This window comes from Xenopus laevis, chromosome 9_10L (genome assembly GCF_017654675.1).
Source record: "Xenopus laevis strain J_2021 chromosome 9_10L, Xenopus_laevis_v10.1, whole genome shotgun sequence".
NCBI lineage: Eukaryota > Metazoa > Chordata > Amphibia > Anura > Pipidae > Xenopus > Xenopus laevis.
This window is the reverse complement of record NC_054387.1, coordinates 132,708,121-132,726,582: the sequence shown is the minus strand read 5'-3', so window position 1 is coordinate 132,726,582 and position 18,462 is coordinate 132,708,121. Positions and strand designations below refer to the sequence as shown.

Here is an 18,462-nt window from a genome sequence, read left to right as displayed (position 1 = left end):
TGGGATCACTGGCCTTCCTATATATTTATCTTTATTCCCTATTAATAACATTGGGATCACTGACCTTCCTATATATTTATCTTTATTCCCTATTAATAACATTGGGGATCACTGACCTTCCTATATATTTATCTTTATTCCCTATTAATAACATTGGGATCACTGACCTTCCTATATATTTATCTTTATTCCCTATTAATAACATTGGGATCATATCACTAACCTTCCTATATATTTATCTTTATTCCCTATTAATAACATTGGGATCACTGACCTTCCTATATATTTATCTTTATTCCCTATTAATAACATTGGGATCACTGACCTTCCTATATATTTATCTTTATTCCCTATTAATAACATTAGGATCACTGGCCTTCCTATATATTTATCTTTATTCCCTATTAATAACATTGGGATTATATCACTAACCTTCCTATATATTTATCTTTATTCCCTATTAATAACATTGGGATCACTGGCCTTCCTATATATTTATCTTTATTCCCTATTAATAACATTGGGATCACTGACCTTCCTATATATTTATCTTTATTCCCTATTAATAACATTGGGATTATATCACTAACCTTCCTATATATTTATCTTTATTCCCTATTAATAACATTGGGATCACTGGCCTTCCTATATATTTATCTTTATTCCCTATTAATAACATTAGGATCACTGGCCTTCCTATATATTTATCTTTATTCCCTATTAATAACATTGGGATTTACCTCCTATTTTTTTCCTATTAATAACATTGGGATAACTGGCCTTCCTATATATTTATCTTTATTCCCTATTAATAACATTGGGATCACTGGCCTTCCTATATATTTATCTTTATTCCCTATAATAAACATTGGGAATCACTGGCGCCTTCCTATTATATTTATCTTTATTCCTATAATAACATTGGGATCACTGACCTTCCTATATATTTATCTTTATTCCCTATTAATAACATTGGATCATATCACTAACCTTCCTATATATTTATCTTTATTCCCTATTAATAACATTGGGATCATATCACTAACCTTCCTATATATTTATCTTTATTCCTATTAATAACATTGGGATCACTGACCTTCCTATATATTTATCTTTATTCCCTATTAATAACATTGGGATCACTGCCTTCCTATATATTATCTTTATTCCCTATTAATAACATTGGATATCACTAACCTTCCTATATATTTATCTTTATTCCCTATAATAACATTGGGATCACTACCTTCTATATATTTATCTTTATTCCTATTAATAAATTGGGGCCTTCCTATATATTATCTTTATTCCCTATTAATAACATTGGGATCACTGCCTTCCTATATATTTATCTTTATTCCCTATTAATAACATTGGGATCACTGACCTTCCTATATATTTATCTTTATTCCCTATTAATAACATTGGGATCACTGGCCTTCCTATATATTTATCTTTATTCCCTATTAATAACATTGGGATCACTGACCTTCCTATATATTTATCTTTATTCCCTATTAATAACATTGGGATCACTGCACCTTCCTATATATTTATCTTTATTCCCTATTAATAACATTGGGATCACTGGCCTTCCTATATATTTATCTTTATTCGCCTATTAATAACATTGGGATCACTGACCTTCCTATATATTTATCTTTATTCCCTATTAATAACATTGGATCACTGACCTTCCTATATATTTATCTTTATTCCCTATAATAACATTGGGATCACTGACCTTCCTATATATTTATCTTTATTCCCTATTAATAACATTAGGATCACTGACCTTCCTATATATTTATCTTATTCCCTATTAATAACATTGGGATTATCACTAACCTTCCTATATATTTATCTTTATTCCCTATTAATAACATTGGGATCACTGGCCTTCTATATATTTATCTTTATTCCCTATTAATAACATTGGGATCACTGCCTTCCTATATATTTATCTTTATTCCCTATTAATAAACATTGGATCACTGGCCTCCTATATACAGTATTTATCTTTATTCCCTATTTAATAACATTGGGATCACTGACCTTCCTATATATTTATCTTTATTCCCTATTAAAACATTGGGATCACTGACCTTCCTATATATTTATCTTTATTCCCTATTAATAAATTGGATCATAATCACTAACCTTCCTATATATTTATCTTATTCCCCTATTAATAACATTGGATTATATCACTAACCTTCCTATATATTTATCTTTATTCCTATTAATAACATTGGATCACTGGCCTTCCTATATATTTATCTTTATTCCCTATTAATAACATTGGGATCACTGGCCTTCCTATATATTTATCTTTATTCCCTATTAATAAACATTGGATCACTGACCTTCCTATATATTTATCTTTATTCCCTATTAATACATTGGATCACTGACCTTCCTATATATTTATCTTTATTCCCTATTAATAACATTGGGATCACTGACCTTCCTATATATTTATCTTATTCCCTATTAATAACATTGGGATCACTGACCTTCCTATATATTTATCTTTATTCCCTATTAATAACATTGGGATCACTGGCCTTCCTATATATTTATCTTTATTCCCTATTAATAACATTGGGATCACTGACCTTCCTATATATTTATCTTTATTCCCTATTAATAACCATTGGGATCACTGACCTTCCTATATATTTATCTTTATTCCCTATTAATAACATTGGGATCACTGACCTTCCTATATATTTATCTTTATTCCCTATTAATAACATTGGGATCACTGACCTTCCTATATATTTATCTTTATTCCCTATTAATAACATTGGGATCACTGACCTTCCTATACTATTTATCTTTATTCCCTATTAATAACATTGGGATCACTGACCTTCCTATATATTTATCTTTATTCCCTATTAATAACATTGGGATCACTGGCCTTCCTATATATTTATCTTTATTTCCCTATTAATAACATTAGGATCACTGGCCTTCCTATATATTTATCTTTATTCCCTAATTAATAACATTGGGATTATATCACTAACCTTCCTATATATTTATCTTTATTCCCTATTAATAACATTGGGATCACTGGCCTTCCTATATATTTATCTTTATTCCCTATTAATAACATTGGGATCACTGGCCTTCCTATATACAGTATTTATCTTTATTCCCTATTAATAACATTGGGATTCACTGACCTTCCTATATATTTATCTTTATTCCCTATTAATAACATTGGGATCACTGACCTTCCTATATATTTATCTTTATTCCCTATTAATAACATTGGGGATTCATATCACTAACCTTCCTATATATTTATCTTTATCCCTATTAATAACATTGGGATCACTGGCCTTCCTATATATTTATCTTTATTCCCTATTAATAACATTGGGATCACTGACCTTCCTATATATTTATCTTTATTCCCTATTAATAACATTGGGATCACTGACCTTCCCATATATTTATCTTTATTCCCTATTAATAACATTGGGATCACTGGCCTTCCTATATATTTATCTTTATTCCCTATTAATAACATTGGGATCACTGACCTTCCTATATATTTATCTGTATTCCCTATTAATAACATTGGGATCACTGACCTTCCTATATATTTATCTTTATTCCATATTAATAACATTGGGATCACTGACCTTCCTATATATTTATCTTTATTCCCTATTAATAACATTGGATCACTGGCCTTCCTATATATTTATCTTTATTCCCTATTAATAACATTGGATCACTGACCTTCCTATATATTTATCTTTATTCCCTATTAATAACATTGGGATCACTGACCTTCCTATATATTTATCTTTATTCCCTATTAATAACATTGGGATCACTGACCTTCCTATATATTTATCTTTATTCCCTATTAATAACATTGGGATCACTGACCTTCCTATATATTTATCTTTATTCCCTATTAATAACATTGGGATCACTGGCCTTCCTATATATTTATCTTTTTTCCTATTAATAACATTGGAGTCAACCATCCTTTTTACAGGCTGGGCTGGTAATATACTGTAGAAAGCAAGCAGACTAGCACACAAGGATGTTGTATGTTTGCTTTCTACAGATTACAGGAGGCTGCTGTTGCCTCTATCACTGAGCATCAAGCTGATAATCAATTATCCAGCACGGGTGTACGAGAGCTCTTCCTTCTACAGCACTGGTAATATACTGGGCAGGTGACAATCCTACAGATGCCTCATGAAACAAGTCAGATACAGCTGGGGGTGACTGGAGGCTACAGCTCCCAAATGGTACCAGAGAAATAATATTTATATAAAAAAACACAACAATGATCATTTTGTGAATTTATCTTTAAAGGGGAACTATTAAAGTTTAATATAAGCTTCCGCATACTGAAATAAGAAACTTTCTAAATACAATCAATTAAATATTCTGCATTGTCTCTGAAATAATCAAGTTTATCTTCACTATTCCTCTCTCTCAGCATCTGTTTCTCTTCATTCTCTCTTCATGCAGCAGTTGGGTGTCAGATAAGGTCAGATAAGGTTAACCCTCGATATTCGACTGCCGAATGGAAATCCTTCGACCTCGAATATCGAAATTGAAGGATTTACCGCAATTCATTCGATCGAACAATCGAACGAAAAATCGTTCGAATCGTTCTATTCGAAGGATTTTAATCCATCAATCGAACGATTTTTGTTCGACCCAAAAAAGCTTAGAAAGCCTAAGGGGACCTTCCCCATAGGCTAACATTGACTTTGGTAGGTTTTAGGTGGCCAAAGTTTTTTTTAAAGAGACAGTACTATCGAATGGTCGTATAGTCAAACGATTTTTAGTTTGAATCGTTCGATTTGAAGGTCGAAGTAGCCAAAAAAAAACATTCGAAATTTGAATTTTTTTTTTCTTCTATTCCTTCACTCGAGCTAAGTAAATGGGCCCCATGATGTCTGGTGAGTTTAATAGCGTGAGCTCTAATACATCTTCTAGGCAAAAGGAGCTCCCCTATAAGATATATTTTGGATCAGTCTATATTGAATCATTCATCTGACACCCAACTGTTGCATGAAGATTAGGGATGCACCAAATCCACTATTTTGGATTCGGCCGAACCCCCGGATCCTTTGCGAAAGATTCAGCCGAATACTGGACTGAATCCTAATGCATTAGGAGTGGTTCCTTCATGCAATTTCCCTCCCCACCCCTAATTAGGATTTGGATTCGCTTCTGCATGGCCGAATCCTGCTGAATTAGGCCGAATCCTGGATTCAGTGAATCCCTAAAGAGAGAATGAAGAGAAACAGAGGACTAGTGAAGATAAACTTGATTATTTCCGAACTGATGCAGAATATTTAAATGATTGTATTTAGAAAGTTTCTTATTTCAGTATGATGAAGTTCGTGTTGCATTTTCATGAATGTTCCCCTTCGATGATTGTCTGTGCTGATCCAAACTATGAGCCAATGACTCCTCACAGGCCATTAACCCCAGGGACACCCACAGTCTCTGCCCCTCAGATACACATTGGTTATGACAATCTCACTCATTGCCTGTATTTTGGGGGGTTGATGGAGCACTAAATAGAGAAATATCAGCACCCCCTTAGGAAGGAAATGTTATTTGAAAAATCACGGGTTTCACTGCCCCCATGTGACCAGAACTACATGCTCCGACAGCAGCACTCACACACTCACTCTCACACAGGAAGCCTCCAACTTCCTTTTTCCTCTTTTTCGCTCCTCTCTGGACTACGTCCCCCAACGTCCCATTCGCGAAGCGGCTAACCGCCATTTTGCTTGTAGTTCTACGCGCTTCCGCCTTCTATTGATGGGACTGCGGCTGAAGGTCAGGTAAGGACTGCATTTCCCATCTTACCCCGCGGCGGCGGAGGCGGTCGCCCTTGCCTTTCCTACGGGGCAGCCATGTTGGATGTGGTATTGTTATGAGTGTGTGAAAGGAAGGGAGCAAAGGGGGCAGCTGGTTCAGGGCCAGGTGTTGGAGCTCTGAGGGAACCTACAAACACGGCACATGCTGTAGCAGAAAGAGGGGAGCCCGCAGTATCCTGCGCACCCTGAAATCACGAGCTCCCTGTAAAGTGGGGCAGGGAAATGAGAAGCAAGGTGAAAGCCCCATAGAGGAAGCGAGGAGGAGCGCTGGATTGTATAGGGAAGGGGCACCTGGTTATTATCCAATAAAAGAGGCGCTGCCCTCACTCCCCTCCCTGGACCATACCATTATTTACCCTGTGGCCCCTCACTCAGTGGAGGGCCCCAATCACTGGGACTGCTCACCTGCCTGGGACTTGAGGCCTTGGGAGTGTGTATGTGAGGGAGCTGCTGGTAATTAGGGGTTAATTGGGGTGGGGGGAGGTGGCTGAGCCCTGGCCTGGGGGGTAAGACTGTTCCACTGCAGGATGTGTAATAGGGAGAGCTGGGGGGCACTTGGGTGCTGTCTGTGAGGGGGTGTGTGAGATCGGCGGAAGGGAATCCAGTTCTGATCATGGTAAAGCCAAGCCAAAGACAGACCCAGTCGGCAACAGAAAGCAGGTTAGTCGGTGCCTGGGGATAGGTTGGCTGGACGCTCATTACTTTATTACCATTTGTCTCTGCAGAGTAACCATGGGTGGGATTGGCTCAAATGATACTGGGGCTGCCCTCAAAGCAGTGGCGTAACTAGATATTACTGGGCCCCACAGCAAAATATTTTTCAGGCCCCCAAAATGTCTAGGGGTTGAGCTGTTTTACCAATATTTATTGAAACTGTATATGAATTAGGGTCTCACGGGGCCCCTATACCTCCTGGGCCCCCTCTGTAGTTACACCCCTGCCTCAAAGCCATATTTAAGTTTAATGATGGAACAGCCTTGTTCATATTTAGGCTTTGTTTACATGTAAAGCATGTCTGTCTGTCCAGATGTTGAACTATAACTTCCAGTGCCTGTAGCAGCTTTTAAACTTATAATGAATTGCTGTGTTCCCTGTAGAACCCCCCCCTGCGCATAACGTAAGCTCACAACTTACCTGTGCTACTCTCTCTCTTTCACTAAGGAGTGGGCGCAGCTGAAACACTGCCTGGCCCAGTGGGAGATGTCGGCAAAGAGTTTGGGGGCTGCGCGTCGCAGGAGGACGCGCTGCCGAAAGTGCGATTCCTGTGTGCGCACGGAGTGTGGGGAGTGTCACTTCTGCAAAGACATGAAGAAATTCGGGGGCCCCGGGCGCATGAAGCAGTCGTGTCTGAAGAGACAGTGCACGGCGGTAAGAGAGACGGAGCTCGGGTGTTTGAGTGGGAGGAGTTAATACCCTACAACTGGTTCGGTGTCGTTCAAATATTAAAGCTGGTGCACCACTTAGAGGGGACATGGATTATATTTATTTATATTGCTGTGCTGAGAGCACAATGTTTATCCCTGTCATAGAGACACATTGGGAATTGTTTTGTACTGATAATGACTTCTTCTTCCCCACAGCCCGTGCTCCCACACACAGCCGTGTGCCTTCTCTGTGGGGATGCAGGGAAGGAGGACACTGCGCAGGAGGAGGAGCAGAAGTTCAACCTGTCTCTAATGGAATGTACCATCTGCAACGAGATTGTCCACCCCGGCTGTATCAAGGTGAATCCCTGGACCGGTCTATAATCAGCACTTATGGGATGTATAAACTCTGTCTTCTACACACAGGCCTCTGCCTCATTACCTGTCCTCATTTGTGACATGTCCTCTGTGATTGGCTGTTTTATCTTGAGGGCAGGTGCTCTGAAAAGTCATTGTTGTGCAACTGTCAGATCAACTAATGAAAAAGAACACGTACTGTTTATTTACCCTTTCCTCTCCTCCTCTGTTGTTTGTCTTTTATCGGCTGCCGCTGACTTCTTATACGTTTCGTATTCACCCCCCAATCTGTCTCCCTTCAGATGGGGAAGAGCGAAGCCGTCATTAACACGGAGATTCCAAACTGCTGGGAGTGTCCGAAATGTAAGCGTGAAGGCCGCACAAGCAAGGTACAGTTTTATGAACTTCGTCAACACCTTCTAAGGATGTAAGTTCATTAAAGGAACAGTTCAGTGTAAAAATAAAAACTGGTTAAATGGGCTGTGCAAAATAAAAAAATGTATCTAATATATGGCTATGAAGATTTTCATTCATCCAGGTCATGGTATATCTAGTATAGGTAAATCTAAAACAACTGCACTTGCTGAGTAATCAATGAAGACTTTTCACCACTCATCCGAGCAGCTTCTCGTCTTCATTAATTACTCAGCAAGTCCACTTGTTTTAGATTTACCTATACTAGATGAATCTAATATAGTTAGGTAGCCAAAAATTTAATGTATAAAGGCTGGAGTGACTGGATGTGTAACATAATAGCCAGAACACTACTTCCTGCTTTTCAGCTCTCTTGGTTTCCCCTGATTGGTTACCAGGCAGTAACCAATCAGTGACTTGAGGGGGGCCACATGGGTCATAACTGTTGCTTTTGAATCTGAGCTGAATGCTGAGTATCAATTGCAAACTCACTGAACAATTTTGTGGCCCCTCTTATAATCACTGACCAAGAGAGCTGAAAAGCAGGAAGTTGTGTTCTGTTATGTTAGATATCCACTCACTCCAGTCTTTATACATTAAATTTTTGCCTAACTAACTATATTAGATATTTTTTTTTTATTTTGCACAGCCTATCTATTTAACCAGTTTTTATTTGTACACTGAACTGTTCATTTAAAAGTTTTTATTCTTAAATTACACTGTTTACATTGCAAATAATTCACTTTATAATATAAAATGTAATTCCTGAACCAACAAGTGTATTTTTTAGTTGTAATATTGGTGTGTAGGTGCATCTCTGGTCATGTGATTTCAGAAAGAGACTGCACTTTAGGATGGAACTGCTTTCTGGCAGGCTGTTGTTTCTCCTACTCAATGTAACTGAATGTGTCTCAGTGGGACCTGGATTTTACTATTGAGTGCTGTTCTTAGATCTACCAGGCAGCTGTTATCTTGTGTTAAGGAGCTGCTATCTGATTACCTTCCCATTGTTCTGTTGTTTGGCTGCTGGGGGGGAAAGGGAGGGGGTGATATCACTTCAACTTGCAGTACAACAGTAAAGAGTGACTGAAGTTTATCAGAGTATAAGTCACATGACTGGGGACAGCTGGGAAGCTGGCAATATGTCTAGCCCCATGTCCGATAACAAAATTAAATATAAAAAAATCTGTTTGCTCTTTTGAGAAACTGATTTCAGTGCAGAATTCTGCTGGAGCAGCACTATTAACTGATGTGTTTTGGGAAAAAAAAATTTTTTTTCCCATAACAGTATCCCTTAAAATAAACAGTGCAGCATTTAAATTGCTCTATGTGCGTATCCTGTGCCAGTGCTCCTGTGATCTTAGCACTCCAGTAAGCACCCAGAGCAACATCAATCAATGTGGAAATTGTAGAATGAGAAGCGCATTCATTGTTGTCCTTCTATAGCGGCGCTGCCGATTCTACGGTAAAGGGTTAATAAGCGAAGGATCCGGGGTGACCCCTGTCTCGCTGAGGGAATTAGTATTTATTTACTGTGTAATTATAAATAACGACAACCCCATGGACAAGACAGGTGTGAGTAAAGCTCCTCGCTGGTGCCAGATCTGATTGCAGGTGAATATAGAGTAGAAAATCTGATTGTTGCTGAATTGGGCGACCGTATCAACTCACATACACGTCATTACTTTTCTGTTAAAGGACCGGTAACATCAAATTTTTTTTTTTATTAAAAAATTCTTTAGTGTAGAACGAAAAAAAACCACAGACATATTAAACTTTTAAACCACTAAGTCTTTATTAAGAAATAACTTACTGAAACTCCGCTTCCACTCCGATCCATCATGCGGCGCTCGATTTCTCCTCCCTGCTTTCCTTATAGGAGATAGCCAGGAAGGAGAAATCGATCGCCACATGATGGATCGTTGCCGTGTCGCTCTTTATTCCTTTAGATTTTTTTTTTATCAATATAAGTTTCCTTTTCACTATTTACATAAACATCAAAGACTTTTATTTTAATAAGAATACAAAGCTAAACCATAACCGGGTGGTGTGAACAAACACTAGTAGGGAAATCCCTGTTAATCCCAGAGCAAAGAAGCACTGCCTTGTCTCTATTTCTAATAATCTGCAATTAAGAAAATAATTAGTGGATCTTTCTTCAATTTCTTCATTGCTGCTGGTGATCCTTCCCCTCCTGGGCCATTTAGCAACATGCTGGAAATCCCCTCTGCTTCTCTAGTGACTCTGTCCCGGGCTTTCCTCTTCCCCTGCTCTCAATTCAGCTCTGTCCAATTTCCGTCATTGCAGCCCAGCAAGGCTATATTCTGGCCTTCCCCCAATTCAGCTCTTAAAGGGCCACTGTCTATTTCCAGCAGAATTGTACCGGGGATACTTATTCCGGCATAGATTTACCGGATTATTGGAGTGGATAGTGCTAGTATCATCCAATCAGAAATATTCTCTACTATCCCAGGACTCTCTGGACAGCTCGGGCAAGCGACGTTTGGACAACGGGGAAGATGCCGTGCGGTGGAAACTGACGGATGATCCGGCCCCCGGAAAAAAGAAATCCTCGGACGAAAATGCAGGGCACAAGAGAAAGAAAGAGCAGGGGCCACAGTCTGAAGCGGGAGTCAAGAAAAAGGTAAGGGGGGCTCCATTGGGAGGAACCCATTTTTACCTCCAGATCCCGCTTTTACCTCCAGATCCCGCTTTTATCCCCAGATCCCGCTTTTATCCCCAGATCCCGCTTTTACCCCCAGATCCCGCTTTTACCCCCAGATCCCAGTCAGCCACTTATTTGCACAGCCAATCAGAGCACCGGGCACCCGTCTTTTACTGCAGCATAAATATTTCCCCATATTTTGTATGGGAAGTGGTGACAGGAGGACAGAGGGGTTTTGGGAAGATGAGAGAATAGAATATATAGGAATATATCAGTGGGGAAAGGAATGAGGATAATTATGCACTGACTATTTCATTTTACATATTTTCTACAGGTGAAGGCAGAGAAGGACAAGAAAGCCAAAAAGGTGAGGGCGCAGGTTATGTTTCATACAAGGGAGGGTTTTCTGTTTCTTCTGTCTGTACAGTAAAGTGGCTTATGCTCCTAAATATATACAGTAGAACCCCTATTTTATGTTTTTCAGGGGACTGCAAAAGATAGTGAAAAATTAGAGTCAGGGAAACGTGTTAAAGCAACTTCTTAAAATATTGAAGCACAGGAGTCCCTTTTACATTGAAGTATGGGATGCGTTATCTAGAAAGGCCACCTACCATAGACTCCATTTTATCCAAAAAAATTTAAAAATGATTCCCTTTTCTCATTAATAATAAAGCAGTAGCTTGTACAGGTATGGGACCCATAATCCGGAAACATGTTAACCAGAAATCTCCAAATTACAGAGCCCCGTCTCCCATCGACTCCATTTTATCCAAATAATCCACATTTTAAAAATGGATTTTTCTCTGTAATAATAAAACAGTCGCTTGTACTTGTTCCCAACTAAGATATAATTAATCCTTATTGGAAGCAAAACCAGCCTATTGGGTTTATTTCATGTTTATACGATTTTCTAGTAGACTTGAGGTACGAAGATCCACATTACAGAAAGATCCGTTATCTGAAAAACCCCAGGGCCCGAGCATTCTGGATAACCGGTCCCATACCTGTACAATATTTACTGTTTTAATAACATAACTGATGTACATGACTGTATGAGGTGCAGACTAACTGGAATTATTTGCAGAATCATGGAAGAATAAGCATCTAGTTAGTATTTTAAAGGAGACATATAGGATACATGAAAAAACCCTAATTTTGTAGGCAATTATAAGTAATATATGGTGTTGCTTTTACATGGGGCTAAACATTAATATTATCTTTAAAAATAGCCCCTTTATTGGAGCTCCCTATAGATGTTCTCTGGTCCCTGTCTGTGTTTCAAATGAGGGGTGGGCGTGTCCTAACGGTCCCTGCCAGAAGCACAGTAGGAGGGGGACAGCCAATCACAGCCCTGCAGTCACACAAGCACAGACAGGTTTCAGTTCCCTATCAGGTCCTGCTAGCTGCTGATTGGTTCCTGTCCTACAGTGCAGTGAGCTGAGTGCACAGCCTGGGAATTCAGGGAGCAGGAAGTGGAGGGAGGGATTATTAGAATATTAAAATCAGGAAAAAGCACCCATTGACATGCATAATAAATTGGTATAACCACTAGTGTAAAATGCAGGAAAACGTAAAACCAGGTTATGTCTTATTAAGGTTTCACTGCATAATAAACATTTTCAGTGGTTGTAATAGTTATTTGTAATTGTTGTTAGAAACCACATCTGTCCCACTGCCAGTTCTGACTCCTGAAACAATGTTGCATATTTAGTATCTGCACTGCTGACTGCTCACTTGTATTCCTCCTCCATGTCCATCTCTGCTGCTTGATGAAGATTGAGCCGCCGGTCCCAGCGGATCCCGTTCCACCTCCAGATCGTTCCCACCAGAGGGAGAAGATTGAGCGCTTCAAGCAGATGTGCCAGATGCTGGAGAGAGCGCGCAGCAGCACCTCAAGTTCCAGTTCTGATTCCGACTCTGATTCCGACTCCAAAGGCTCCAGGGGCAGCAGTGATACTGGCGACGGGGGGGAATCCAGGATAAGCTTCAGCACCAGCTCCGAGGAGGAAGAGGAAGAAGGGGGCACGGGGGATGGACGCAATGGGACCCGAAATGGCAAACCGAAGCCACCGCGGGCTAACTGGCGGGAAAAAGAGAACAGAAGAGGTGGTGGGGTGGGCAACAACAGGAAGGGCATTACAGGAAGGAACACTGGGCAAGCGATTTCACGGACTCAATTGCTAAAGAGGCCTCTGGTCCCTTCTCCCCCCAAACCGGCTCCCCCGCAACTTGAAAGGCACGTGGTTCGACCCCCTCCTCACAGCCCCGAGCCGGACTCCCTACCTCTTGACGGCGGGACAGACCATGTGATGCAAAGGGGGGTCTGGCTGTCTGTGTTCAGGCACTTGGGACAGAAAGAGCTGTGCGTCTGTATGCGAGTGTGCCGGACCTGGAACCGCTGGTGAGATGGGTGGGGGGCGAGTAGAAAGGGGGAGAGCAAATCCCTCTAGTGTCCCTATTTTGGTACATACATGGGCAGCCTGCGTTATAGCCAGAAAGTACAGTGCAGGTTATACTACTGATTTATACCTTGGCTAGATTTCCTCTGCCCGGCTCTATAAATGATTGTATTGCAATATAATAGGATCTGTCACCTTTTATATACAGTATATTCTATAGGTATCACTATCTCTCTATGTTAGAAAATGGTCACTTCCGTATTGAGGATCTGTGTGCCCCCCCCATTATAATAATAATATTGGAATAGCCCTGATCATATTGCTGCGTCTCTGTGCTGTGAGCACAACCACTGTACTTATCTGGGTGTGTCCTGACAGGTGCTGTGACCGCCGTCTGTGGACATCCATTGACTTGAGCCGACGAAAATCAATCACTCCTCCTATGCTAAGTGGTATAGTCCGCCGGCAGCCAATCAGACTCGACTTGAGTTGGACCAACATATCAGAAAAGCAGCTGACCTGGTTAATCCATCGACTCCAAGGTAAGGAGAGGTGACTGAGAGTTATAGTCGAGTTACAGGAGGGGTAGCGCTTGCACAGGGAGCTCACCGTGGGAACGTTTCATGTGTTTATTCATGGAGAAGGAATGGCTTAAAGTGGTTACAGCCCAGGATTCCTTTATTGCTGATGTACTGGAAATCTGTGCTCATGCTGATGCTGACTATCCCTGACTTGCAGCATGAGCCACTCATTGGAAATCAGCCCATATTTCCTACACTGACTCATATTGGGTATCAGTCATTTTGTTTGACCAGAAGGGAAGGGACCTGGGAAAAAATATTTTGTGAAACTGTTTAAATAGCCACTACATATTCCATTCAAAAGGGATTTATTTGCTTTAGTAGCTGTGGAATGACACTGCCTGTAATTAGATAAATTATCTACAAAAACCCCCAAATCCTTTCTAAATTAATCTGTAAGCAGCAGTCCTGTCCTGCTTTATGGCAGCTGAGATTCTAGCTATCTGTATAACAGGATCTGTGCAGCCACTGGGACAGAATGCTCTGTTATACAGATAGCTAGAATCTCAGCTGCCATAAAGCAGGAACAGGACTGCTGCTTACAATGGGGATCAGATAGGATCTGTGCAGCCACTGGGACAGAATGTTCTGTTATACAGATAGCTAGAATCTCAGCTGCCATAAAGCAGGACAGGACTGCTGCTTTACAATGGGGATCAGATAGGATCTGTGCAGCCACTGGGACAGAATGCTCTGTTATACAGACAGCTAGAATCTCAGCTGCCATAAAGCAGGACAGGACTGCTGCTTACAATGGGGATCAGATAGGATCTGTGCAGCCACTGGGACAGAATGTTCTGTTATACAGATAGCTAGAATCTCAGCTGCCATAAAGCAGGACAGGAACTGCTGGCTTACAATGGGGATCAGATAGGATCTGTGCAGCCACTGGGACAGAATGTTCTGTTCCCCATTGTAAGCAGCAGTCCTGTCCTGCTTTATGGCAGCTGAGATTCTAGCTATCTGTATAACGGAACATTCTGTCCCAGTGGCTGCACAGATCTTATCTGATCCCCATTGTAAACAGCAGTTCTGTCCTGCTTTATGGCAGCTGAGATTCTAGCTATCTGTATAACAGAACATTCTGTCCCAGTGGCTGCACAGATCCTATCTGATCCCCATTGTAAGCAGCAGTCCTGTCCTGCTTTATGGCAGCTGAGATTCTAGCTATCTGTATAACAGAACATTCTGTCCCAGTGGCTGCACAGATCCTATCTGATCCCCATTGTAAGCAGCAGTCCTGTCCTGCTTTATGGCAGCTGAGATTCTAGCTATCTGTATAACAGAACATTCTGTCCCAGTGGCTGCACAGATCCTATCTGATAAGCACAGCAGCTAGTTGAGTCTTATTCGCATTCTCGTACTCTGCAATAGACTTCTCAGGCCAGACTAAGGGGCCGATTCATTAACTTCGAGTGAAGGATTCGAAGGTAAAAAGCTTCGAATTTCGACGTTTTTTTGGGCTACTTCGACCATCGAATGGGCTACTTCGGACTACGACTATCGAAGGATTCGAAGTAAAAATCGTTCGACTATTCGACCATTCGATAGTCGAAGTACTGTCTCTTTAAAAAAAAATTCGACCCCCTAGTTCGGCAGCTAAAAGCTACCGAAGTCAATGTTAGCCTATGGGGAAGGTCCCCATAGGCTTTCCTAAGTTTTTTTGATCGAAGGATATTCCTTCGATCGTTGGATTTAAATCCTTCGAATCGTTCGGTTCGAAGGATTTAATCGTTCGATCGAAGGAATAATCCTTCGATCGTACGATCGCAGAATTTGCGCTAAATCCTTCGACTTCGAAGTCGAAGGATTTCAATTCCTAGTCGAATATCGAGGGTTAATTAACCCTCGATATTCGACCCTTGATGAATCGGCCCCTAAGTGTCAGGAGGAAATAGAAGGGACTACAGAGGATAAGGCTACAGAGGCCACAATGCCATTGCAGAATATTTTGTTCTTCTATTGGTAGAATGTGGAATCTATAAATATCAATATTTGGGTTACAATATATTGAAATGGATGAAAGATTCCATTCTCCGTCTCTTCCCGCAGGATTAAAGGAGTTGTTGGTGTGCGGCTGCACATGGAGCGCGGTTTCGTCGCTCTGCACGGCCTCCTTCCCATGTCTGTCCCTGCTGGATCTGGGCTGGGTGCAGGGAATGAAAACCTCCCACCTCCGTGAGCTGCTCTCCCCCCCATCCTCTGACTGTAAAACAGGTGAGACCTGGGGAGTGAGGGATCGTTTGATTGGTCAGTGAGCAGTCTTGCACAGTACAGCATACCTGGTTGCCGTTGGCTACAAGACCCTGACAGGACATAATCCTATTTCTCTAATATCTCTTTGGGGGCCAAGCTGGGATTTATTTATCTTCTCTACTTTCTTTTCTCATCCAGTTGTGCCGGATCCTCGGGGTCGGCTGCCCTCTCTATCTGAGCTGCGTCTTTGTGGCCTAGAGATCGGAGACTCCACCCTGCGTCTGCTGCTCCGCCATACGCCGCGGCTCCATCGCTTGGACTTGAGTCACTGTGTGCAGCTCACTGACCATGGGATCCATATACTGACTGCAGCCTCCACCCTGAGGGACAGCCTCACACACCTCAACCTCACAGGTACCGCCCACTCTACCTGCACCACATATATATCTTGTCTCCTTTTCCTCCCCTTTAAAGGGATACTGTCATGGGAAAACATGTTTTTTTTCAAAACACATCAATTTAATTTTGAAATCTGACATGGGGCTAGACATATTGTCCGTTTCCCAGCTGCCCCCAGTCATGTGACTTGTGCGCTTATAAACTTCAGTCACTCTTTACTTCTGCACTGCAAGTTGCAGTGATATCATCCCCTCCCCCCAGCAGCCTAACAGAACAATGGGAAGGTAACCAGATAGCAGCTCCCTAACACAAGATAACAGCTGCCTGGTAGATCTAAGAACAACACTCAATAGTAAAATCCAGGTCCCACTGAGACACATTCAGTTACATTGAGTAGGAGAAACAACAGCCTGTCGGAAAGCAGTTCCATCCTAAAGTGCTGGCTCTTTCTGAACATGACCAGGCAAAATGACCTGAGATGCACCTACACACCAATATTACAACTAAATACACTTGCTCGTTCAGGAATGACATTTTATATTGTGAATTATTTGCAGTGTAATTTTAGAAATAAAAACGACATCAAAAAATCATGACCGAATCCCTTTAAGTTCTCTCTCATTCTTGTTCGTAGGGTGTCACCGCCTGACGGACCAATCCCTGGCCTTTTTTAAGCGCTGCCCCCACTTGCAGCTTGTGGATCTGCGCTCCTGCCGACTCCTCACCAGCGAGGGATTCCAGAAGCTTCTCCAGGATCCGCCCTCTGACCCCGACGGAAAACCTTTCCAGTGTGCGGAGGATCAGGTGCTGAGCCGGGAGAGCTAGCGGCCCCCCAGCACTACTGCCCTCAGCAGGGACAACTCTACTGTATCTGCCTCCTTTACCAGCCCCGGGGCTCTGTCTGGGACTCGGAAAGCAGGTTGCACTGAAGTCTCCATCTTTAACTGTGTCAGGATGGAGCAGCCAACAAAGCTGAAGCCATCTCTGGTATCAAGCGGTTAATCACGTGGGGGAGGGGAACTTCCTTCTAACTCATACTGAGGTTTTTTTGGGGGGGGAGGTGGACACCTCTTATACCTTAATAAATAGTTATGAATGTCTTGACTCAATGGGAACCTCCTGTGAGAATGTTCTGGGGTGGTGATCACATGAGCTCCAGGATGAGGGTTCAGTCTCGTTGCCTCCCGCTCTCTCTTCAGTCGGTATCTGACAGTTGGCGCACACTCCAAGCAGGGCAATGTGGGGACGGAGCAACGCTCCACGTGTTTTGCATTAATGGGATATAGGCCTGTGCAAAGGAACGGGATAGGGGGGTAGAGAAGCTTTGCTGGGTGAGAGCAGAAGCCCCTGTCTGCATGGTACGACCCTGGTGGCCATTGGGACATAGGCATTAAATGTAGACCCTCCCTCTCCAGGAGGACTGGGCGTGTCCTTTGCAGACAGGGGGCGTGCCCTTTGCAGACGGGGCGTCCCAGGTCTTCTGGGGCATCAGAATGAGAAGCTCCTACATAGGCGCAGACTCTACATCATGACCTGACTGCGGGGGGGCAGAGGGGGGAGGGGTCCCTCCTATTTATAAAGAACTGGGCTGGCAGCAAGATTGTACTCTGATTGCTGTATTTTACACAGGTGAGATACTTGGTGTCGGTATATATTGCAGCATGTTCATTCCCGTGGGGGTTATTGCATCGAAAGGCTTTTTTTTTTAATGTTCCCCCCCCTGTTTGTTGTATTATGGGAAAGGCTTGAAGAGCACGGCTGTGCAGCTATATATATATAGACCTATACGGTGGGATGGGGAGAGAGAGGGGGTCTGGCAGTGCAGGGAGGATCACATGTAGGCACCACACAGGCACATATCACACAGATTTGGGGTGATTTCGTTTTTTTTTTTCTCTCCTCCTTCCCTTCTCGCCACGGGTTCTAAACGGTTTATGGATTTATGTTCTGCTCTGTTTATTTTGTTTTTTATTTTATATAAACGTGGTTCTTTTGTAAAGCTGCTGTCTCTGAGTCTGTTTGTCTGTCCTACCCCCCATTCCTCCTCCTGACGGGGAGCCCCAGCCGTCCTATAGACCCTGTAATGGAAACGTATCCGTTAGTACACGGCCTCCTCCATAGGGGGCGCTCTAGTCTTGCCACAAATCTCACTCTCACCAATAACTGCACATTTACACTGTTTGCTCCATAGAGAACAAAGGGGTTTTG

The 18,462-nt window shown here is 42.0% G+C and overlaps 1 protein-coding gene across 2 annotated transcripts; it reads left to right on the top strand.

Annotated features, from left to right (window-relative positions):
* The first annotated feature begins 5,925 nt into the window (after positions 1 to 5,925).
* Positions 5,926 to 18,253, top strand: fbxl19.L (F-box and leucine-rich repeat protein 19 L homeolog). Of its 2 annotated transcripts, XM_018240257.2 has the most exons (11): positions 5,926 to 6,539; positions 7,041 to 7,247; positions 7,460 to 7,603; positions 7,903 to 7,989; positions 10,488 to 10,658; positions 11,014 to 11,046; positions 12,455 to 13,080; positions 13,457 to 13,620; positions 15,712 to 15,876; positions 16,054 to 16,269; positions 16,889 to 18,253. In XM_018240257.2, exons 2-11 carry the CDS (start codon positions 7,080 to 7,082, stop codon positions 17,077 to 17,079), a joined length of 1,965 nt encoding a protein of 654 aa, XP_018095746.1. In that variant the 5' UTR covers positions 5,926 to 6,539; positions 7,041 to 7,079; the 3' UTR covers positions 17,080 to 18,253. The 2 variants fall into 2 exon arrangements, with proteins under 2 accessions (XP_018095746.1, XP_041433367.1); XM_041577433.1 differs by lacking the exon at positions 15,712 to 15,876.
* The last annotated feature ends 209 nt before the right edge of the window (positions 18,254 to 18,462 follow it).